General features: G+C 40.1%; 1 protein-coding gene across 11 annotated transcripts in view; it reads left to right on the top strand.

Annotated features, from left to right (window-relative positions):
• Positions 1-24,175, top strand: part of DLG2 (discs large MAGUK scaffold protein 2) — a 1,468,504-nt gene that overhangs the window by 1,055,014 nt on the left and 389,315 nt on the right. For all 11 annotated transcript variants that reach the window (XM_073336088.2, XM_073336097.2, XM_073336081.2 and 8 more), the window contains one exon: positions 13,305-13,474. In XM_073336088.2, coding sequence (XP_073192189.1) covers positions 13,305-13,474 — 170 coding nt within the window. The remainder of the gene's footprint in view (positions 1-13,304; positions 13,475-24,175) is intronic.

Here is a 24,175-nt window from a genome sequence, read left to right as displayed (position 1 = left end):
GCCTTATACAGAGATGTATGTCATAGTCCATAAAGACCAGACAGCATAAAGACCAGTTCTGTTGCTGCTGCTTTGGCTTGATGGGTTAGCCAGAATTCACAGCCTGGCAGGATTATTTCTGTTAGGAAGAGCAAATGGTGATATGAGTCAAGTAATATTGTTTATTTACAAAAGAAAGCATACAGAAGCCTGTCTCACTGTAACGTGTACAAACAAACAGCTGTAGGCAATTTCCTTCCTCAGAAATCCCTGAGTCTGCCATTCCAGTGAGCTCTGGGCTTAAGAAGCCCTGTCTCTCAACTTCCTCTGAGAATCACACTCTTTCTCCTGTCTTTCTTCCTCCAGACCCAGCCTGAAACCAATATCCTACCCCCAGAATTAGCAAGCAGGGAAACCCCTAAGTCACACAGCTTATCTCTCACCTGCCATGCAGACTAGAGTTTCAAGCAATAGCCCACATTGTCCGCAGCTGCTTTTACTGCATAAAAGGACTTGATTACTCCTTTGGTTGAGGCTGAAAGAAAGTGCTTGGTACATTCATTTGCGTTTATTAAGTCTGTGGAGTCTTTCGATGCAAGACTCACCATTCAATATAGCACTATAATGGACATCCTGAGACAAACAATTGGTACGTAAACATTATCACATAAATGCAGAATAATAAGTATGAAGACAAACCTACAAGGCTAAAACTTGATGAACTTGCAATTTTTGTGTCACATCATCTATGGATTGTTGCTCAGAAGGTTAATAGGAGGGTAACCCTAGCTTTATTCTAGGAAGCTCTTCGAGCCAGGCTAGAATTAAAAAATGATCAAAGTTGTTTTAAAATTGAAAGAAATTGCTCTCCTGTTGAGGCTTTGTCTGTTAACTCGGTGCCTAGAGTGAAGTTTTACAGCTGAATTTAAAACCTCTAAAAAGAAGAGAAATGCTGACACATCCTGCATTGTGCTGTATGAACAGGAATACGTTATAATTTCTGGATTTATTTTCTTGTCACAGTTAAGGAGCTGCAGGGGTTTTTCCATTCCTAATTATATAGTACAATGTGTTGCTGTTTCCATCTTACAAATAATAAGTAGAAAATTAAAGTCACAAATGCTGTATGTAACTGACAGATATGATTGAAATATTGGGGGGGGGTAAGAACAAGTATACTGTTAAAAATATCAATAAGCAAATGCAATAATAGCAATAGGCAACGAACTGGTAACTTCCTATGAAAGCTGCATAACCATGTTACATCAGTCTCAGATTCCAGCAAGCTTCCACCATAATAGATTATTCAATCAAAGAAGTGGTTAAGGTATATACAGGTAAATTCACATTATCCAAGCTGCATCAAATTGTGGCTTGTCCAAATTCAGAAATCTCCCCAGAAATCAGAATTCCAGTATGTCCCTTGAGAGATCTGGATAATTGGTGTTTACCTATATTCTGGAAGGAAAGCATAGCTTTAATTCCACATATAAGGTGCCTATTCTATTTTTTGCCTGTAAGTCCCATTAAGATTAAGATTATTCCTTCAAGGGGCCCACCAGTCTGAAGTCTTGCCTGCTGCTGACTACAATGAGCAGGTAGTTCTGTCCCCTACCAGAGTACTAGGCTTCTGGTGCCCAGAAGAAGTTCTCCTATGTGCATCCCAACATCTTACGCAGCCCCATTCAGCTGCTTCCCTTTTGGTGACACAGGGCTTCTGTTGCGGATCCTGCAGCTGTGGTGGTGTGGGGAACCAGAACAGTGAACAGCGTGCTGCAGTAGTGCAAAGGGAGCCTGGTTCATTGTGTAGCAGTCCCCTTCTGCCCATTTGACCTCAGGGACCTTTGACCTGACCCAAGAGAGCAAAGGGAAGCTCATCAGCAGATGGCCAGTCCCAGGACAGGATACAATGACCACAGCACAGACCAAAAGCAAAGTGCAGTCAGTTGTAGGGACCAAGTGACCCCGCTTTCCTTCTAGCTAAACCAGTACTGGGTCACCATCCTCAATTCCACATTTGAGGTGTCTAGATGTGGGGAAGCTTTACATTCCCCTGCAAGCTTCATGGAAATTCATCTCAGTCTGTGGGTGCAGGGAGAAATGTTTTGCCAACTGGTAACCTCAGCTTCCAGAAAATTCTGACAAGGGTGAATGCTCCCCAGAGAAGAACCATTATTATTTATTTATTTGTATTGCAATAGCACCTAATGGTCTCAACTGAGTTTGAGCCCCATTGGGCTGGGCACAGAACAAACAGAGTAAAAGACAACCCCCTGCCCTTGAGATCTTACAATTTAAATAAATAAGACAAAAGGTGAGAGAAGGGGACTGTTTTAATCCTACATTTTACAGCTTGGGAACTGGGGTACAAAAATTCTAGGTGATTTGGCCAAGGACACACGAAGTCTGTGAAAGAGCAGGGAATTAAGTCCCACTCCAGTACCTGAACCACAAGATCACTTTTCCCCTCTAAATATTATGTTGTATTAAGTTAGTCACACCACCCAAAAAAAAAAAAAATCCAGATCATGAGGGAAGATTTCAAAGTGTCTACAGGCATACACTACTCTGTTTATAATCCTAATTATTCAGTTGTCTTGGGAGAACAATCTGTTCTGTTTTTTAAATTGTTAGAAAGCTTGGACTGGATTTGCTACTTCATAAACTGCCTTCTGTTTAGCATCTGGGTTTCTGATATTTTATGTGTTCTAGCAATATCTATTCACTTATTTATATCAATCTCACCACCCTGATTTATCAGCAGCTTGCAGACTTTCAGTGAATTTGGCATACAAGTTTGTCATGTCCTGAATCATTTTGTCCATGTTAGCAAATGCCCAATTTTTAGCAAGCACATTTAACCCACAAATTCTTCTATGGGGTGACTTTGACCTTCATTAAAAAATGTGCAACCAGTGGGCTAGTTTTTTGGGTGACACATTCACCAAACATATTGTGATATGCTCTTGGTATTCTTTCACTTCAGCTGACAGACGAAACCAAATATGGTAAATGAATTCCAAAACTTCTCAGCTTGGGGCTGATTCTCATTTACACTAAAGCCCCTTTAAATTACTCTGGCAGTGAAAGATGGCTCTAACATGGATATAGATGTATTTTTCTCCCCCCTGTTTTAAGTCCACTTTATATTTCCAGAGCAGTATACAAGGGCCTTAGTGTAAATGGGAATCAGTTCTATGTGTTGGAGCATGTGTCTAGCAAATGTAGATTCTGTTGGTGGCTCAGATAATATGTTTACTGGGGCCATATCTGTATCTAGGCAGACAACATGTCCAAGGCATAAGCATATAGCCCGCGTCTGTACCTCTATATACTTCAGCAGGAGTGTGGTTTTGAGGGCTACACTATAGAGTTGGTAAGTCAGAGATGTATGTTGAGAGGGGTTTTAGGCTACATCCCTGCATTACTCCTCATTCTTCCTTGAGGTCAGTAAGGTTTTGCTTGTGTTTTAAAAAAAAAAAGAGAGAGAGAAAAACACTTGCATATTGAAACCAAGAATTACATTTTTCCCTAGACAGTGTAATGTAAATACCCCAGAATACAAGAGTATGCAGCTACCCAAGCAGAGTTTAGAAAGGATCTAATATACCCTACCCTCATTATACCTATTGCCGCACGTGTCCCCCACAAAAAATTGAGCAAAGTACAGTAACTTTTTGAAATTTTGTTGGGTTACTTAAGAAAGAGAATAATTAAATCATTCAGTCCCATTCATTTATCTCCTACATGCTTCTGCCTCAGGTGGCCAGACTGGCCAGTCCTGGATCATTTATATTGGAGATTTATTTTCATGAGAGTTGTTTATATTTGTGTATGTTATCAATCTCAATATATTTCCAGAAGCACTTGCAAAAAATGTGGTATGATTTTAAAGTGAGAGTGTAAAATGAGTCCCCTAATCTTCAGTCTCATGTTATTCTTAAATTGTGCTCTGGAGAGCATTAGAAGAATGAAACCATCAACCTAATGATAAGTTGAGAGTGAGAAATTTAAATGTATCTGGTTGCAAAAGAATTAAAACATAGAATAATTTAAAAATGTGATAAAGGCTGTGTTTTTAGTGGTTGTGACCAGTATGAATTGTTTCCTATCTAGTAGTTAATGATTTACACAATATTTCTCCCTTAGATAATAGTAATATTGTATTGATTTTTACGCTTTGACTAAAGAATAAATAGTCTGTATCAATTCCAATTCAGAAAAAGATCACTATGAGGCTCTCCATTAAATGCTGACTGCATTGCAGTGGGAACCACACTAACTGTACTTGTCTGAAGCAGGCCTGACCAACACCCAGACTTCAGCGCGGCAATGTGTTGATGCTAGTATTTGTGGTCTGTTGTGACTCTTTGAGACCTCCCTATTCTATAGAGCCCAGCAGAGGTTCATTTAAGCTCTGGTAAAACACTTCCCCTTGTATTGTTGGTTGCTTTGGGGTGTTCTAATCTTGGCCTCGTGGGCTCTGTCTTTTGGTGCTCCACACTGCCCATTTTGAGCCAGAGTAGTTGTCATAAATATAAAGGGAAGGGTAAATACCTTTAAAATCCCTCCTGGCCAGAGGAAAAACCCTTTCACCTGTAAAGGGTTAAGAAGCTAGGATAACCTTGCTGGCACCTGACCAAAATGACCAATGAGGAGACAAGATACTTTCAAAGCTGGAGGTGGGGGGGCTCCTTGTTGTTAAGCACATACTTAAATGCTTTGTTGAATTGAGATCTAGGAGGAAAAAAGCTGGGGCATTCTCTCTTCAAGGAAACTGTAGTGCCAAAAAGATATCTTATATTCAGGGTATTTAACAGTGAGGCATATTATCTTCTGAATTATGAGAACATATTTTTAAAGACCATCTGCTATTGTTCTGCATGAATCCATGGTGCCTGCAGTCTCTGAAATATTTCTAATTGTGCATTGCTTTTACTGAAAAAAAATCTTCTCTTTAGAGAATAATTTTGGCAGAAGCTTCTTGAATCTGTAGCTTGTGCTGTTAGATTGTTAGGTCTTAGTAATTAAAGTTATACATGTTTAAGAACTCTCAAATATTCTTTTGTCTAGAATTTCTTATGAATTCATTATTGTAAAAGAATATTAGCAATAATTTAGGGAAAAGATTCACTTTTGCTTTCTTTCTAGGTCAGTACTTCTGAAAAACAATAACTTTATGAACTGGTGTTTATTGAGGAAGTATCATAAAAGAGAGAATTATTTCCCTCTTCTATAACTGTGGCAGTAATAGTTTAAAATATCGTGTATTAGGAAACAACCTTAATGTTCAGTAATTTGTCTATGATGTCTTGTTGTGGAAACAAGGAATGACTTTTTGAACAATTCCTTCCAAACTGGAATTTTTGTGTGGAATTAGTGTAGGTCTTGATCTCAAACTCTATGACCTTATTTTGTTCGGTTGGACCTGTGTGTTCCTGTCTTAGATTAGGTTGTATATTCATTGTTGGCTCAATATGTATACTCTGCCTCGTACTTTGACCTTCACATCTATAAAATGCATAGCCACATAAAGGCATGTAGGAAGGTTTTAGCTTTGTGCCGTACAGATTTCCTGTATGGTCATGAGTAATATGAACATTTCAGTAAGGCTGGGAGAATACTTTGGAGACCAATTCACGATGACTGACATTAATTGTGACTCTAAATAATCAGAGTTAAAGCTCAACATCCTGGACTCTGTATACCATACTTGCAAATTGAAACTAACCAAATTTTTGCTAAGGTGCTGCTTGTTGTTGTTGTTAACGTTTATATAGCTGTAGAATCTAAAGGCTACAAGTAGGTTGGGCTTCATTGTGCTAGATACTACACAATCATAAATGATAAAAAGTATTTGTCATCCTAGCAAACTCCCATCCCATTTGTGTGTTCGTGTACACACAAATATCCAAAGCATTGGCCCTGAAAAATCTTCTGTAAAAATTTGATTAAAAAGATATTAAAAGAACATCTATTCCATGTTGTGTGGTGGTGTTTCAACTTTCACACTTCTCTATCATATCCTCTGCTCATCTCATTTGTGATTTAGTTGCTTCTTTTTATCTTCCAGCCTCCATAAATTGCCAGTGTTTGAAAACACATTCAGTGTTATGTTCATATTTTTATTTTATTTAACATCTATTCTTTCATAACAGAAATCTCATAAACTTGTCTTTACAACATAGAGGTAAACTTAGTATCACACAAATACACAGTTATAAAGTGACGTATGGAGTCTCTAAACTGTATTAAAGAGACCTGCTACTAATCACTTTCTTGAGCCTTATGATACTGATCACATATTGTGATTGATCATTTTCTCCGCTTCCTCTTCCTCTTCTATCTTGTCAGTTGATAGAGTCTTTCACTATCTGATGTTTAGGACCAATCATCTGTTTTTCTTACATATTCATGCTTAACCTGTTTGTGAGTTGTTTTATCAAAACTCTGTGCAATATTAAGCTTTTCTCCTTTTTCTTTCTATCTCTTTTCCTTATTTTAATATCTCAGTTTTGAGTTTAATTTTGACTATTGTTGAAAGGGTTTCTCTGCCTTCCTTAGCATTCAAAGAAAGTTCTCAAACTGTCAGGTTTGGTGGCAAGCAATGGCCCTCTTCCAGCAAATTCCAAAAAGGTCCACCAGCTTTCTAAGTCATCTTTTTTTTCCTTTTCCCCTGTAAAACTCTGACATGATGAGTTATTTTTTCTGATACCAGAATTTCCCATACTTTTTAATAGCAGTCAATAGATCTAGAGGAGTCACTCCTTTTCCACCACTTTGCTATAGTAATTCTCACAGCAACTAGGAGATGAGTGATCAGTTCTTTATGGCTTTTAGAAGACACAGAGTTTTCAGGACAATTTAATAAAAATACTAAGTAGTTACCTGACAGCTGACACCATGTTATCTCCCTTATGGAGTCTCCAGTGGCTTTCCAAGATGTCTTAGTTTGGGGGCATATCCACTATATATGGAGAAATCCTCTTTTTTCATTATGTTCTCAACAGCAATTGCCTATCCCTGTACCATAAACTTGTTTAATTTTAAGGGGAGTTAGGTAATGTTTAATTTTTTTAACAGCATAATGATCTTAGTGAATTTCAGGAAGTAGAACATTAGCTAACCATCTCATGACATTCATACAGTCAAAAAACATCCTGAAGAAATGTGCACACACCCCTCTCTGCTCCCAGTAAGAAGTGAGGGCACTCACCTGGGATCTAGGAAAATGGCAGAACAGGGAGTTGGGATCTCATACATCCTAGGGGAATGCACTAACCACCAGACTATGCTGGCAAGGCTCTCTTAGTCTATCTCCTGTTGTTGTTCCATTTTATATAAATTATTAAATATTCATCAGGCAAGAGAGATGGACTGCCTCTGTAGCTTAGTGGTTACAGCAGTCACCTGGAAGATGGGAGACTCACTTTTAGTCTATGCTCTATCATTCTTGCATGTCCTGGGTGAATGCCCTAACTACAGGGACATAAATTCAGTTCTCCTGTTGGAGCTGTTCCACTTTGTTTCCATAATTGAATATTCATTGGTGCAGAGAGAAAGCAAGTGACTCTCTTAGGATGTGGGAGACCCAGGTTCAACTCCTTGCTTCAATAAGTATTTATTTATCCACAGTAGAAAAACTCCAGCAGGAGAGATTGAGACAGAACCACCACAGAATAGCCAACAGTTATTAGGGCATTCACTATACTAATGGAAACATTTGCAACATGCAGGCTTATAGAGTAGAATAACTTGTAACTCCCCCCACCCCCTTTTTTAAGAATATATTTTTTTCTTTTTCACCAGTCGTCTAATAAATAAGATAAAATATTTTCAGAAGACATGGTACAGACAGATGTACTGCAAATATAATGACAATGTTAAATCAGAAAAGATGCAGAAGCAGCTCAGTAGTTACCCTACATCTAAGCAAAAAGCAATGACAAAGTGTATTCATGACCAATTTAAAATAAAAAAAAAAGTAATTTAAATTAGAGCACCTGTTAATTTGACAGCCCCAAGCCACAGAAGACACAATTATACAATTGGGAGACTAATATGTCTGGCATTAAAGCAAAGCAGCAAATCCAACTGTTGAATGAAAACTGGAATCTCTCTAGATCATAGAATTATAGGGTTAGAAGAAACCGAAAGATACATCTAGTCTAACCTTCTGCCAAGATGCAGGATGTGTTGTGTCTAAACCATCCAAGACAGATGGCTATCCAGCCTCCTTTTGAAAACCTCTAGTGAAGGAGCTTCCACAACTTCCTGAGGCAGTCTGGTTCATTGTCCTACTGTTCTTACAGTTAGGAAGTTTTTCTTGAGATATAGATTAAATCTGCCAGTACTTAGTTTGTAATTAAAGGGGTACCAGAGCCCAAGCGATTAGATTCCAGGGCTCAAGCAATTTTTTACTTTCATGGCCCTGGCACAAATTAAGCACTGAAATCTGCTATGCTATATTTTGAACCCATTGCCTCTTGTCCTGCCCTCTGTGGCAAGTGAGAACAACTTTTCTCCATCTTTTTTATGACAGCCTTTCAAGTATCTGAAGTCTACTCTCATATCCCCCCTTAATCTCCTCTTTTCCGAACTATACAGGTCAGGGAAAGTGTGGGACCCTTACTCACTGGGGGAGGCAACCTAGTGACAGAGGATGTGGAAAAAGCTGAAGTACTCAGTGCTTTTTTTTTTTTTTTGCCTCGGTCTTCACAGACAAGGTCAGCTGTCAGACTGCTGCACTGGTGGCACAGCATGGGGAGGAGGTGAGCAGCGCTCAGTGGTGAAAGAACAGGTTAAGGACTATTTAGAAAAGCTGCACATGCACACATCCATGGGGCCGGATGCAATGCATCCGAGGGTGCTGAGGGATTTGGCTGATATGATTGCAGAGCATTGGCCATTATCTTTGAAAATTCATGGTGACCGGGGGAGGTTTTGAATTATTGGAAAAAGGCAAATATAGGGCCCATCTTTAAAAAAAGGGAAGAAGGAGAATTCGGGAAACTACAGATTAGTCAGCCTCAGCTCAGTCCCTGGAAAAATCATGGAGCAGGTCCTCAAGGAATCCATTTTGAAGCACTTGGAGGAGAGGAAGGTGATCAGGAACAGTCAACATGGATTCACCCAGGGCAAGTCTTGCCTGACCAACCTGATTGCCTTCTGTGATGAGATAACTGGCTCTGTGGATACGGGGAAAGTGGTGGACATGAAATACCTTGACTTTAGCAAAGCTTTTGATATGGTCTCTCACAGTATGTTTGCAAACAAGTTAAAGAAGTATGGGCTGGATGAATGGACCATAAGGTGGATAGAAAGCTGGCTAGATTGTTGGGTTCAACTGGTAGTGTCCAACGGCTTCATGTCTAGTTGGCAGCTGGTATCAAGCGGAGTGCCCCAGGAGTCAGTTTTGGGGCTGGTTTTGTTCAACAACTTCATTAATGATCTGGACGATAGGATGGATTGGACCCTCAGTAAGTTTGTGGTTGACACTAAGCTCAGGGGAGAGGTAGATATGCTGGAGGGCAAGGATAGGGTCCAGAGTGACCTAGACAAATTGGAGGATTGGTCCAAAAGAAATCTGATGAGGTTCAACAAGGACAAGTGCAGAGTCCTGCACTTAGCAAGGAGGAATCCCATGCTGTGCTACAGGCTGGGGACTGACTGGCTAAGTGGCAGTTCTGCAAAAAAGGACCTCGGGATTACAGTGGACGAGAAGCTGGATATGAGGCAACAGTGTGATCTTGTTGCCAAGAAGGCCAATGGCATATTGGGCTAAAATTAGTAGGAGCATTGCCTGCAGATGGAGGGAAGTGAATATTCCCCTCTATTCGGCACTGGTGAGGCCACATCTAGAGTATTGCATTCAGTTTTGGGCCCCCCCACTACAGAAGGGATGTGGATAAATTGGAGAGAGTGCAGTGGAGGGCAACAACAATGATTAGGGGGTTGGGGCACATGACTTATGAGGAGAGGCTGAGGGAACTGGTCTTATTTAGTCTGCAGAAGAGAAGAGTGAGGGGGGATTTGATAGCAGCCTTCAACTACCTGAAGAGGGGGTTCCAAAGAGGATGGAGCTTGGCTGTTCTCAGTGGTAGCAGATGACAGAACAAGGAGCAATGGTCTCAAGTTGCAGTGGGGGAGGTCTAGGTTGGATATTAGGAAACACTATTCCACTAGGAGGGTGGTGAAGCACTGGAGTGGGTTACCTAGGGAGATGGTGGAATCTCCATCCTTAGAGGTTTTTAAGGTCCAGCTTGAGAAAGCCCTAGCTGGGATGATTTAGTTGGGGTTGGTCCTGCTTTGAGCTAATCTTCTATGATTCTGTGAAACATACCCAGTTCCTTCAGCCTTTGCTCGTATGGCTTGCATTCCATCCCTTTGATCATTTTTGTTGCTTACCTCTGGATCCTTTCCATTTTCTCTATATCCTTTGTATACATTGGTGACCAACATTGGACACAGTATTCCGGCTGAGGCCTCCCTAGTGCCAAATAGAGCAGTAATATCACCTCCTATGACTTGCATGCTGTGCCTCTGTTAGTGCAACCTAAAATTGTATGTATACTATTTTAGATACATAACTCTTTATAAGGAGACTTTTAATTGTTTATCTTGTTTCCTAGTTGTACCAGTTGAAACTTCGAAGTTTTCTTCTGTATCTCTTCTTTTCTCTGAAAACTTGACAACACAATGTATCTTTGGTTTCCAAGGCTTTTTGTAACAATCTTGTAGAACACAAAATTTCTACTCTGTCAGAATTAGTCTAAATAATTCCCTGGAATTCATTTATGCTTTGGGTATGACTTTATATTCCCCTCAGCACACTAGAACTCTTGAGTCTGTGATAGGATATCCTGTTGCACAGGCGTATTGCTTTAAAGGAATACCATGTGCCCAGAGTGAAGTTTCATATATAAAAGCATTTAGTATACTGGCATATTATCTGCTTTCTTTATTTTCTTTGAGTACTGTCATTTCAGTTAGTTTTGTTTCTTGCGTGTTATTATTTATGTATATCTTCAGCACGTAAAATGAGGTTAGATAACTCTCAGTAGCTGTATGTTGCACAAGCTGCATGCCCGAAAGCACATACAATCTAATTGCACCCAATGACCAGTGAAGGGCAACAAAACTGTGGGGTGAGGTGTGACAGAAATGGCAGCTGCCTGCAATCGTTAGAAGAACTTACTGAATTAAGTTTAAATACCTTTAGGGTCCATTGTATTAAACACAAAGATTATATGTTGTTGTGAGGATGGATGATCAAAAGACAATATTGAACAATGTGTCAGACAAGCATGGACTTTTGGAATAATAGGTGTGAAGTGGATTTCTTAGGATATATCTAGGGGGAGGTGAACACACATACCCCAACCCAGATTATGCAAAAACCCTGCCTTTTGAAGTGGGCCCTGAGGAGTGTCCCTTTGTCTGCTGACCATCTGTTACATAAGGCCAAGATCAAAGCCCCAAATACTATAAAGAAAAGACTAAGCTATTGATGGTGGTTCTGGTTCTGCCATGCCTGTTATGAGCTTGTAGCCACAGGAAAAACCCTTTGTGGGGTTTGAAGGACTGATTCCTACAAGAGCCCTTGTTGAGGTGTGATGTTTGGTAAGCTTATTAGCTTTTGTGTAGGGCCTTTTATTGTTTTTAATGTTTTCTCTGTAATGCTTTCACCTTAAGAATAAATGTGATTGCTTATAAAGTGCTCTGTGGTTGTTTATAACGGCTGCCTATTACAGCTGTTCAAAGTGAAAGCAAAGTGCAGATGCTGGTGTGTTTAGGCAGTCTGGCTTGTTAGGGATATCACAGTGTAGGTAGGAAACTGTGGATCCTGGAAAAAAAAAACTCAATTGGGAGGGAGAGAGACATTGGTCTCCATCCAAGAGAAGTGATGGCTAAGGAGCTGGGAGCCTATAGTGGGTTCCCTCATGGGAACACATAGGGGGAATACAAGTGTAGTTGCCCTGAATTGTGACATGGGGATGACAGAGGAAGGATTGGTTCCAAATGTTAAGTTTACATGTTTATTTTTTGACAATGAGACATTGGTACAATAGTTTAATTTGGGCAAGGGCTGAGCAACAAGCAGTTTAGGAGCTCTGGCCCTCGGAGCAGGGGCTGAGCAAATAGCAAACACATGCCATCCAGCCTAGGGTGGGTAGGCTGTCACCCCAGGGTGGGGGGCTGGCAGCAGCAGGGGGTAGAAGGACCCAGGCCCACCCTTCTCCACCGGGTTCCAGCCCAGGGCCCTGACAGGAACCTGAGGGTTCTGCCACTGGGTTAGCGGGGATCCCACTGAAACACACTGACTTAGACTCTGGTAACACAATCAGACTAATGTCTGGGGTCCCTTGGCTACTTCCTACTACCCCTTTGAAGTGTACCTCCATCTCCTGGGGTTCCTCCATCTCCCCAGGGTATATCACCAGTGGCAGTCCCAGTAGCTCCCCCGGGTACTGGTCAGTTGGCAGTCCTGGCTCCTCCTCTGGGTTTTCAGCACTGTAGAGCTCTATCTTGACTGCAGGGCTCGGCAGTGGGCTTTCTTCCCCAGCTCTTGCATAAATGAGCTGCATGGCCCATTTTTTAAACCTCCTGTGCCCCTCTGCTTCTGGCATTGCTTGCCTGGCTCCACCCATCAGGGGTTGGAGCGTGGTTTCTCCCCCTCAGTCTCAGAGGGAGGCCACACCGCCTCACTACAAAGCGTGATAGCATTTTTTAATGTAAGTGATATCACTGGTGGGCCTTGCTGATGAAAAACGTTTTAAGGAGGTATTTGAATGAAGCAAAAGTGATTGCCTTGTGTATATTTAAATAGCTGATTTCCTTAAGAATAAGCATAGTGCTGATAACAGAGCATGAGCTCTTTAATAAAATTACATTAACGTAAGACTTCCTTGTTAGAATAGAGCTGGGAAGTGGCCTACCTTGAGCCAGAGAAGAAGTTTGTTCTTCATTTGTTTTGCTCTAGCACTTGGGAGTGCTAGTCATGGACCAGGCCCCACATTGTACGAGGTGTACAAATACAGAGAAAAGACAGTAGTTTCCCCAAAGCGCTTATACTAGGTAGCAGCAGTTCATCTCTCTAAATGATCAGACAGGATGGCAAATACAATCAGGTGTGCCATTTCAGTGGGCCAGGTGTGCCATTTTCCCACTGTTAATCAGTGAAATGCATCACACTAAATCTGTGGCCTGACAAACATACCTATTAACCTGTGTTCATTTGATAATAGTTCTGATGAAGCACATTCTGCTCAATTTCAAAATAACAAATGCAACATTCTCTAAATCTGTTTTTTCTTTCCTTGCAGGGTCAATGATTGCATCTTGCGGGTGAATGAGGCTGATGTATCAGAGGTCTCTCACAGCAAAGCCGTAGAGGCACTAAAAGAGGCTGGCTCTATTGTGCGATTGTATGTTCGTCGAAGGAGACCTATTCTGGAGACGGTTGTAGAAATCAAGTTGTTCAAAGGCCCGAAAGGTAAATATGTAAAAGACGTTTTGACATTTCGTTCTGGCTGCATAACTAAGCTCTTCATCCAAGTGTAACGGGCACCTCAGCCTGACCTTTTGGAATCTGGCCGCGCTGGTGTATATTGAGAGCGGAAATGAAATGGTTTTGGACTGCCACTGTTTGAGTTCACAAAAAGAACAGGAGGACTTGTGGCACTTTAGAGACTGACAAATGTATTTGAGCATAAGCTTTCGTGAGCTACAGCTCATTTCATTGGATGCAACCGGTTGCATCCAATGAAGTAAGCTGTAGCTCACGAAAGCTTATGCTCAAATAAATTGGTCAGTCTCTAAGATGCCACAAGACCTCTTTTTCTTTTTGAGGATACAGACTAACATGGCTGCTACTCTGAAACCTGTCTGAGTTCAGTTGCCTGTTTTCCCTGCAGCTGTTGATGAGAGCACTGGAATCTAATATTCAGTATAGAGGGAATTCGGGCAGCTGGCCTGTTTTAGATGGTAATGATTGCAGAGAGAGCTCAGGGCTTGCAAAAGAAGGACAGCAGAAGTGTCAGCCAGTGAGCTGTCAGGTAGCCCTCCTTGTTCCAAACCTTCTCCCCAGCTCCAGCATCTGCCTTTCATTTAGGATGCTGTTGGATATGGTCTTCTCCAATTCCCCTTTGTTGAAAAGGCCATATGACTATCCCCCAACTTCTCCTTCCAGGGTTTCCCCTAGGTTTCTCTCTCCCAAAGCTACTGTTGAAAGAATAAAAGATAAAACAGACTGTCCTAGCAAGATAGCTCAGTTGTCCTTGCATAATAGGCTATTTTTCTCCTCATCAAGTTGCCATGGAAATGTAGGATAAAAGCTCCCTGCACCCAGGCTTAAATCGTTTTGTCTTCACTATCTAAACCCTCTGGCTGGTGAAGGAGCCCTCTGGACATTGTGAAGACTTCAGTGTAAATTGCAGGATCTCACAGAAAACCTGAAAATAAAATATTTCTTAGAAGCAGTACTGCTCATATATAAAACTTTCATCATTACTCTTTCCCCCTTTCTTCTTACTAAAGGTATTTTCATGAAAACAAGACCTTTCTTTCTTAAGAGCTCATTTGATCCTAATGCTTATTCCCACCAGAAAAGCTGCTTTTTGAAACTACCTTATTTTCCGTAGCTAATAATACCACAAAAAGAACTGTTACTTTCAGTGGGGGGGTGGGGGGTGGGGGAGGGGAATAGGCAGCAGATACCAATGAACTCTTAGGGTATGGCTACACTTGCAGATGTAGAGTGCTTTGAGTTAAACCAGCCTTGCAGAGCGCAGTACGGAAAGCTCTGCAATCTGTCCACACTGAAAGCTTCAAGCGCATTGGCATGGCCACATTTGCAGCACTTGCAGCGGCATTGGGAGTGGTGCATTATGGGCAGCTATCCCAGCATGCAATTGACTGCAACATGCTTTTCAAATGGGGTTGGGGGTGGAGTGTGACAGGGAGTGTGTTGTGTATGTGGGGAGAGAGAGAGTGGGTTTCTGGGGGGCTGAAAGCATGTCTTGTAAGTTCAGACAGCAGCAGACTGCCCCCTCCTCCCCGCCTCTCTCTCTCACACACAACATTCCACAGTAATGGCTTGCTTTGTCTCGGAGCCGGCTGTCAGAAACGGAGCTTTCAAAGGGCATATCCGCATTCCTAGGCAAGTGAAAAACAATGAGAAGAGTGGCCACTTGACTTAAGGGGATTATGGGATGTTTCCAGAGGCTGCTCAGAGCGCAGTAATGCAACACCTCGTTCACTCTGACACCAGGGTGTTTCAGCCACTACGCAACAAGCGTTAATCTTCTTGCTGAGGTGGAATACCAGGAGCACTCTAGCCATGGAGTCAGAGCGCTCTATGTGCCTTGCCAGTGTGGACAGGGAGTGAGCTAGGGCGCCCGGGGCTGCTTTAATGTGCTCTAACTCACAAGTGTAGCCAAGCCCTTAATCAATAAGGGACCTAATTCATTTCTAGGGTAGCTCCAATCATTTCAGTGGAGATTTTCCATCAGACCATATGGCTCCATGACTGTTTCTTTTTATATAGATGTCTTTAGTAATAATGAATGAGTCAGGTGAACCAAAGTCTGACATACTCATTTGGAAATAAAGTGATTTTTCACTGGCTTTCATTAGGTCTCATCTCATCTTTAAAGAGTTCATGTTTCTGGAAGCTGGTATGACAGTAGTACTGGATTTTATTTGTTTACTGAGATATTTTGTAATGTACTGTGAAAAATAGCAAAAATCCTGCATATTATAAGTACCTGTATATTAGGACTATCACAAGCATTTGATACTTGGACTTCAACACTACATGGTTCACCAAACAGTAAGGTACATTTAAATGTGCATCTGAGGGAAGAATTTAGCCCTAAGAATCCAGAATGTTATAATACAAAATTGACTTTCAAATGCAAAACAGTCTGTGCTGGGAGACTTTCTATGTACATGTTAAATTGGAACAGTACAGGAAGCAGTGTTTTAAAGAATTTTGAATTAAACAAATATGCAGTGTAACTGTTATCTTGAGTAACCTAAAGAAACTAAACATAACATATCCTTTAAGCTTTTGATGAGACAGTAAGAAATAATTTTGTTTTACTATACCTGTGGCTGCATTGTGGAAATGGAAATGAGATGTTAGCACTTTATTTAAAAAAATTCTTGCAAGATTTTCATTTTGGTTGTGTGCCTAGAACAATTTTGTTTTACGTTTGTTACAGAACAGAGTCAATATAAAAAAGCTTTTACGACAAATGAACTTTTTACCTCTTAGTTTTTCAAGTATTGATTTGATAGTTCTAGTTAATAAATATGAAATTTACTGCAGACATATACTCCAGTTATTGAATTGTATTAAACTAGGTGTCTCTTAAATTTCCATTTTAGCATTATTGAAAGTAAGTTAGCTGAAAAGCAGGTTGAAAAAATTAAAGTAAATAATCAGCTCTTGGAAAAAATAAGTCTTTATGCTTTATAGTTTGAGCTGTAAGTGATATGCTTGTATGCTTCATATGTACTATAGAGAAAGAAGGAAAAGAGGAGGAAAATAATTTATATATGCTGGTTACATTTTTTTAAATTAGTATTTTCATATAGTAGCAATTTTAATTGATTATTTCAAAGTCTTATATCAACAATTAGTCAGACCTTGTGAGGTAGCTGTGTACCTCTGTTATGTCCCTTGTACAGATGAGTAAACTGAAGGACATAGAAATTATAAGAGGCCACACAGCACGTTAGTTCTAAAGCTGGGAATAGAATCTAAGGATCTTGTCTTGTAGGCTTGAGTGCTAACATCTATCCATGGCACTACACTCTGTCCATTCACACTGAAAGTAGTTTGTCTGTGAATTACTCTTTCCTATCATTGCTATAAACCATAGAAACCATTTAGTATTTATATACCCAAAGAGATTTATAGTCATTTATCTTATTTTCAACAAGGAAAAACTGTTAGTTTTCAGACAAGAAGGCTGTTCTGATGCCAAACTTATTGTAGCAAAGATGTTTATAAATGCTCCTTTTGTATCTTTGCGTCAATATACTGCTGACTTCATTACCTACTTTGCTGAGAATGCACCTCACAAAACTTAGTCCTGCCCTCCGCAGCATCCCCTACACTGAATGATCAGTTCCTGTACTTGCATGTGCAATGGCTCATACTTGTCAGTGTTTGAAAGCTATAAGATAAGGATAAGGAAATTTGTAGAGGGAAAATACATGCATTTATTTTCAACTGAAGTACAAAGGACTTGGAGAAATTTTTTGGAGGGATTTAAATGTATTACAAAAGTTAATCTAACTAGGGATGGTTGGCACGTAAGTTGATGATTTTGCATCAGATGTGGGTTTCTGTGTCTCATATAGAGGGCAGAATGGAAGCCAGCATATTGCAAATATATTATAAATTCAAAACAGTTAAGTGTATGCCACATATATCAAGAAGCCATGTAACCCTTCAATTTGACTATTTGCAAAAGAGACGAGTGAGGATACCTCTGGACCGTTTAACCTTTTCTCAAAATTCCAAGACCAGTCTGACCTCCTGTACAACACCAGCCATGGAACTTCCTCAAAGTAATTCCTAGAGCATATCTTTTAGAAAAACATGCAATCTTGATTTAAAAATTGCCAGTGATGGAGAATCCACCACAACCCTTGCAAATTGTTCCAGTGGTTAATTACCTATTAATTAGCTTCAACTTCCAGCCATTGGATTGTGTTATATATTTGTCTGCTAAATTTGTTCCCCGTATAGGTCCTTCTAGAACATGATCAAGTCATCCCTGAACCTTCTTTCTTAAGCTAAACAGATAGACTTAAGAAGCTCAGACTTAAAAAGGTATGCTTTTAAAACCTTTAATCATTTAATTAACATGATAGGTCCAAATTTTCCAACAGGTCCATACCTATGTAGTTACACAAAACTCTGTGTGCATTCAGAAGTTTGCCACACCCCTTTTTGAAAATATTATTTAGAATGTCCATGAGCTATCTTCTGATAAATATACAGGCAGTCCTCAACTTTGACGTTCAACTTACGACAAACAGCATTTACAACGCTTCTGAATTGACACCCTGATTCGACTTATGTCAATTGGTTTCGACTTTATGATCGGTCCCTCAGTGGAGGGGATTGTGGTTCTGAGTTACGACGTTTCGATTTACGACGCAATTTTCAGGAACCAATTGTGTCATAAGTCTGAGACTGCCTGTACGGAGAGAGAGAGAGAATTTTAAAAGCCTGATCATTACAGAATCTTTTCTTTATCATATGTTAGAAAATTGTCCCTAATACATAAATCAAATACACAAGTTTAGCAACATACTATTATTGGAAATGAAAGACCAGCTATTTATGAAGTGCTGTGCAAGTGCATTTCCTATTGGTCTGTTTCAGTACTCTCCCTGCGTCTAGACCTCAGCAACCAGTTTCTTCTCAGTTGCTACAGCCTGTTACAGAGCAGATACATTCAATGTGCCCACACAATGTCTATTTCTGATTGACAGTCAATAGGATTAGGCTCCTTGGGGATTTAGATGGTTTTGAAAATTCTATCCCTAAATTGAAAGTATTTGTTTTCTTTCCTGTGTGGAAACATAACAAAAATAATGACCATGAGAATGGATATTTTTTAATAATCAGTGTCACAGCTGTATACACCATAGTGTTTGTATCAAGGAAACAAGTGTGCATAAATTTAAGCACTTTGTCTAAAATGGTACTTGGTCAGCCTTTGTAATTTTACATGTAAAATAGCTTTCTGTGAGACCTTACAACAAACTGATTATTTTTTATGAAGAATGAATTACAAACTTTAGCAGCATTCTCCCTCGTGTCCTGTCTGTTCAAGAATTATAATATATAAACCTATTTATTTATAATTGAGTAAAGCTTTCTGAAATTAAGACATTTTATGGATCTCTGGGGTTTTCAGGAATCTTTGCTATTTGATCATTCTGTACAATTTATATTTTGTTGACAACAAAACAATCGTTGTGTGCTTGATCAGGGATAGAAGTTTAACTTGATTTTTATTTCAGGTTTTAAAGGATCAGATTAGGCAAGCCCACGATGCCCCTGACTGCAGCCTTACTCTTTCTGATATCCAGGCATGCTATATGTATATTATCCCAGTCTGTTAGTTGTTTACTATGATGCAAATGTAAGAATTTAACAATAGATGCTCCTCTTTGGTTCACTCTATGAAGGTCTTATTGCCTACTTTTTCCATACACAAAGTGCAACATGTACTTTCAGTCTGAATTAGTTTTTGATCAAGAGAGCCACAAAACAAGGAAAGGAGCAAGGTGCTTCTCTGTAGCAGGCTGTATTTGAACAGAACATGGAATAACAGTTGCCTCCAGGAGACAGCAGGGTCCAAGAAATTTAAAAATGCAGAGCGTATAAAATCCTATCATATGCCTAGCAACACACACATTGCTTTATTGTCACTGAAAGTTTCTGTTGCATCTGCATATAGTAACAAATCAGTTTTGGGGAGGTAGAGAGTACCATATTACTTAGGCTGTTATGGGAAAGGCAGGTTGAGTTGTGTAATTAGCATGGTTGTACACAGAGAGGGATCCCTATGAAGCACTAAGTTCATTAGTTTCAATTAGCTTATAAAAAATAAGCGATGAGTAAAATTCCACTGTGACACACAGGATGTGTCTACACTGCAATAAAACACCCGTGGCTGGCTCAAGTCAGCTGACTCGTGCTTGCGGGGCTCAGGCTGTGGGGCTATAAAATTACAGGGTAGACATCTGGGCTTCTGCTGGAGCACCAGCTCTGGGACCCTGCATGGAGACTTACTCTTGTGCGTAATTTTTTTAAAACCTACCACTTTTTCAGATGAGAAAACTCAGAAATATTGAGAGCATATTTCTCCTCTCCAGTTCTCACTGTAGATTTCTTATCTTCAGTGGCTCTTATTATTCTGTTCTTGTTTTGCAGGCATAGCTCCCACTGCCCGAGTGGGAGTACTGCAAGCAGAACTACTTCAGAATATTGTATTTACTTATGGAAAAGTCCCCCAGAGAAAGTCATGTTAAGGTGAAAGAGGAGAAGAGCTTTATTCAAGTTAGCCTTTTTCATGGAGAAATTTGCAGGGTTCCAGAACCTGGGCTCCTGCCCAAGCGTGAATGTCTACACTGCAATTTTATAGCCCAACAGCCCAAGTCAACTGACAAGGCCAGCTGAGGGTGTTTTATTGTAGTGTAGACCTACTCATAGTGTCATCGATGGAAACCACTGTTTCAGCCAGGGCATTAAAGGTTTGCTTCTCTCTTTATAAATTTAAAATGTAGAAAACTGCAAAAAAGGCAAATGTACCATTTTCATTTTTTCCCTACAAAACCTTTTAAACTATGGTACACACAATGATCTTGCCTGATATTAGCAAACATAGCACAAGTAGCACTTTTCTCAAGTGATGTGATCACACATAGGCCAAATGGCTATCTAATGATATTAACCTTGCGACAAGTTCTTGCTGAAGCTGTTGTTCCTAGACCCATTTGCCAACATACTTTGATACCTTTCTTTACAGAACCTTTAAATCAGATAAAACAGTAACTTAGAGAATCTTTTATTTATGGATAGTAGAATTCTACCATTGTTAAGCTGACAGTTGGTAGCCTTGTTATACATAGACATGGTGTCAGAGCATATATAACATGGGTTTTGATTGATAGCTTAAGCCCTTCCATCATACACTAGAAAGAAAGCCAATTTAAAAACAGAAAATATTAGTTTCAGTAATGATAGCAGGGCAGGATCATGTATTTTTGTTTGTTTTTCAAACAAATTTTCAGGAGCATAATAAACTCCTGACCTCACTTTCATAGCAAATGAGACATTTTGAAGATAACACAGCTGCAGAAAAGATGCTTAGATAATGAAAAACAGATGAGAGCAGGAAACCTGGGAGGAGAAATGGCAGATTAAAAATAGCAAATAAGAAACAAATGTAAAACACAACTGATAATGCCATCTGGAAATTCTGGTGACTTGAGCCTCTGCTCTTGTATTTTAATTCACCATTGATACTATTTATTATTGGAGTGGAGCTCAAGTCATGAATCAGGTCTCCCTTGAGCTAGATTCTGTACAAACACAGGATAGACCCCCAAAGAGCTTAATTAAGTATAAGATAATAGAATAATGGCCTTCTTTTTACTAGTGAACTGGAGTACAAGGGCATACCTCCTTCTGGAAATTTTACATTGGCTTAAAAATCTCAATAAAACTGAAGATAGGAAATTTTGTAGATAAACATTTGAGCTAAATACCTGAATCTCAACTTTTAATATATGGTATAGAAAAGTAGAGAAATAGGGTTAATTCCCCCCACCATCTATGAGCAGATAACATTAACTGGCCAGGAGGTACTCTAATTGGCACTGGCAGAATGTTGAAAATATAGCCTGCCAGTTGTCCTCTGAGTCACTGTCTTAGAAAGGTGCAGACCCGCTGGAAGTAAGGATCACAGTAGGCTAAAGTCTAGGTCTATTACTCCTTCCTGTTGGCTCTGATAATGGAATTTTTTCCCCATTGTGGTTGAATTTGATCAATAAAAACATTTAATTGTACGCCTTTATTTTTCTTAATGAGTACAGGCCTGCTTGGACCTAATTTTAAATCCTGACCAAGGCTCGATCCCAAGCTGATCACAGCTGACCCAACCCGAAGAGTGTCGAGTCATTTTCAGACTCGACCCAACATTTCTTCCTGAACCTGTGCCACCACTGCGACCTCCTCGTTGGGGCTCAGCTTGGTGGGGGCTTCCTGCGCCCCATGGGCCGGGCACAGGATCTGTCCCCGGCTGCCTCCTACTCCCGTCGTTGACATGACAGCTGCCTGCCCCACTCCTGCTGTCACTGCTGCCTCGCTGCGCAGCATGTGCAGTGGATTGAGAAGTGCTACGACTGTGATACACGCTTAACCTGTATGTGTGTCAATGCTGAATGGTTGCTGTGGTTGCCGAGGTGCTCTTTAAGCTTTCCCATTGTAGTCTGAGGGACGTTAATATGTTTATGTTGCTGTTGGAGATGGAAAAAATATTAACGAGACTATGCAGAGGCGGTCACCATCAGTATAAGGATATGTCTTCACTACAGAGATAGCCGAGGTTCTTATCCAGGTGTTGCTCTGGCCCCTCTGCTTTCCACACACAAAAACCTTTTACTCACAATGAAAGCAGTTCCCAGTTCTGCTTTTATTTCGGCTGGTAACTGGCCCCCTTTGCCCTGAGGTAGCAGGCTAATAGTCCTCCAGTGCTTTCCCACAATTCCCCCATGTACTCAGAAGGACCGAAAAGTTCTCCCACAATGCCCTGAGAAAGAACAGGTTTCAGAGTAGCAGCCATGTTAGTCTGTATTCGCAAAAAGAAAAGGAGTACTTGTGGCACCGTAGAGACTAACAGATTTATTTGAGCATAAGCTTTCGTGAGCTACAGCTCACTTCATCGGATGCATCACGAAAGCTTATGCTCAAATATATTTGTTAGTCTCAAAGGTGCCACAAGTCCTCCTTTTCTTTTTGAGAAAGAACAGCTCATCTTACTGCTGCACATGGAACCTACCATGTGCCTCCAGAAGTCCTAGCAACACACACAACAGGAGGGCATTGCACGAGTGAGGTCATAGTAATGGGTTTCACAGTATGGTTGTTCACCCAGGTGCTGATCACCCAGGCTAACTGCAGAACAATGCATCTTTAAAGGACTACTGGGGTATGCTTAAGAGGTGTCCCATAACTTTGCACTTCCTTGCTTTGAACAGTTTGCATTTGCAGGGGGATGTCACACTTAACCAACCTTAATTCCTTCTAAACAAACCTTTTGTTTATATGTTTTGAAATTATTTATTAATTCACAATATCTAAGAATCCACAGTGAATCTTCACTGCAAATTAGTGAAGTTCTATTATGGTAAATTCTTGACCTTGGTGGTTGTGCTGTCCAAAACACTAACTTGCACTGAGGAAACTTGATATTTGATAGATCAAATTCTCTTTCAAAAATGGTATTTAATTCCTTTGCTTTCTCTTCCTTTTACCCATGATATAGAGGTGTTGCTATTCCAGGTAGTTTAGGCCACTGCATCTTTATGTATCAGATTTCTCCCCCCACACCCTCCATATGGCGATGTGCTACTGCAGTATTCTCCTTTCTTTTCCTATGTGTAGATGCTGGGAATGTATGTTACTCTCTCTGTTGCCTGTCTCCTTTGGTCTTTGATCGCTATTTGTTGATTAATTTTCCCTCATGTGACTCATGCTGTGTTGCTTGCTAGAAAATACATCCATTTTCATTTGTTATCTCTAAACAATGAGATTTTACAAACTTTCTTTTGAAGTCACACTATACTTGTTGTTTTGTTTTACTTGTGTATGGTATATGTGGTATGGATCCACTCTCTAACTAGACAGTCGTACCCTTCTTTTTTCTGTAGACTTCCACATAAATGTGCCTTCAGTATTTTTTTTCTTTCCAGAATTCTTTCTGGATGATCTGTTAAACTAGTATGACCCATTTTAAGTGGTCTTCCACTTGGAATGAACAGAAGACCACAGAGAATTGAACACATTGTCCTTCCTGTTCCCTTGGGGCTATTTGCTTCTTTTAGTGCATATGCTCTGGATGATGCATTTGAGATAGATTTGCATTGTAAAAAAAATTCTTAGATGGTTTAGGATCTTTCTGTTGTAGTACTGTCTCTCCTAAATATATTTCTGCGTAAATGAAGGGCTGTATGGAATTACATTCAGTGTTGCTATCCTTTTCTAAGATTTGTTTTGTAGTTTGCAGATTGCTTGTGCTCAGAGTTCACAGCATACTGTAGAAAATTGTTGAGAGTCCCTTTGGTGTGAAGAAAGTGTAGTATCACTGTGGAATGAGCCTATTTTTGCAGCCTTGACTAAGACACAGCTCCCACTGACTTCATTTAAATTTTTGTTTCCAGAAGTCCTGCAGGATTGGGCCTTTTTGTTTTTGTAAATGTAAGTTAAAAAAGAAATCCTGTCATTTTTAACTACCAAGTCAGATTTAAAGGGTACTGTCACTGTACTTCAGAGAGCAGCAGATACAGTGATCACTATGAAAATGTCAACACCATTACCTCATAGTTATTTCCTGTTCAAAGTCATTTTTCTTGCAGTTGTAGGTTCAGTAGTATTGGGCAT

This window comes from Lepidochelys kempii, chromosome 1 (genome assembly GCF_965140285.1).
Source record: "Lepidochelys kempii isolate rLepKem1 chromosome 1, rLepKem1.hap1, whole genome shotgun sequence".
Lineage (NCBI taxonomy): Eukaryota > Metazoa > Chordata > Testudines > Cheloniidae > Lepidochelys > Lepidochelys kempii.
The sequence above is the reverse complement of the archived record's forward strand: the minus strand, read 5'-3'. Positions and strand labels throughout refer to the sequence as shown.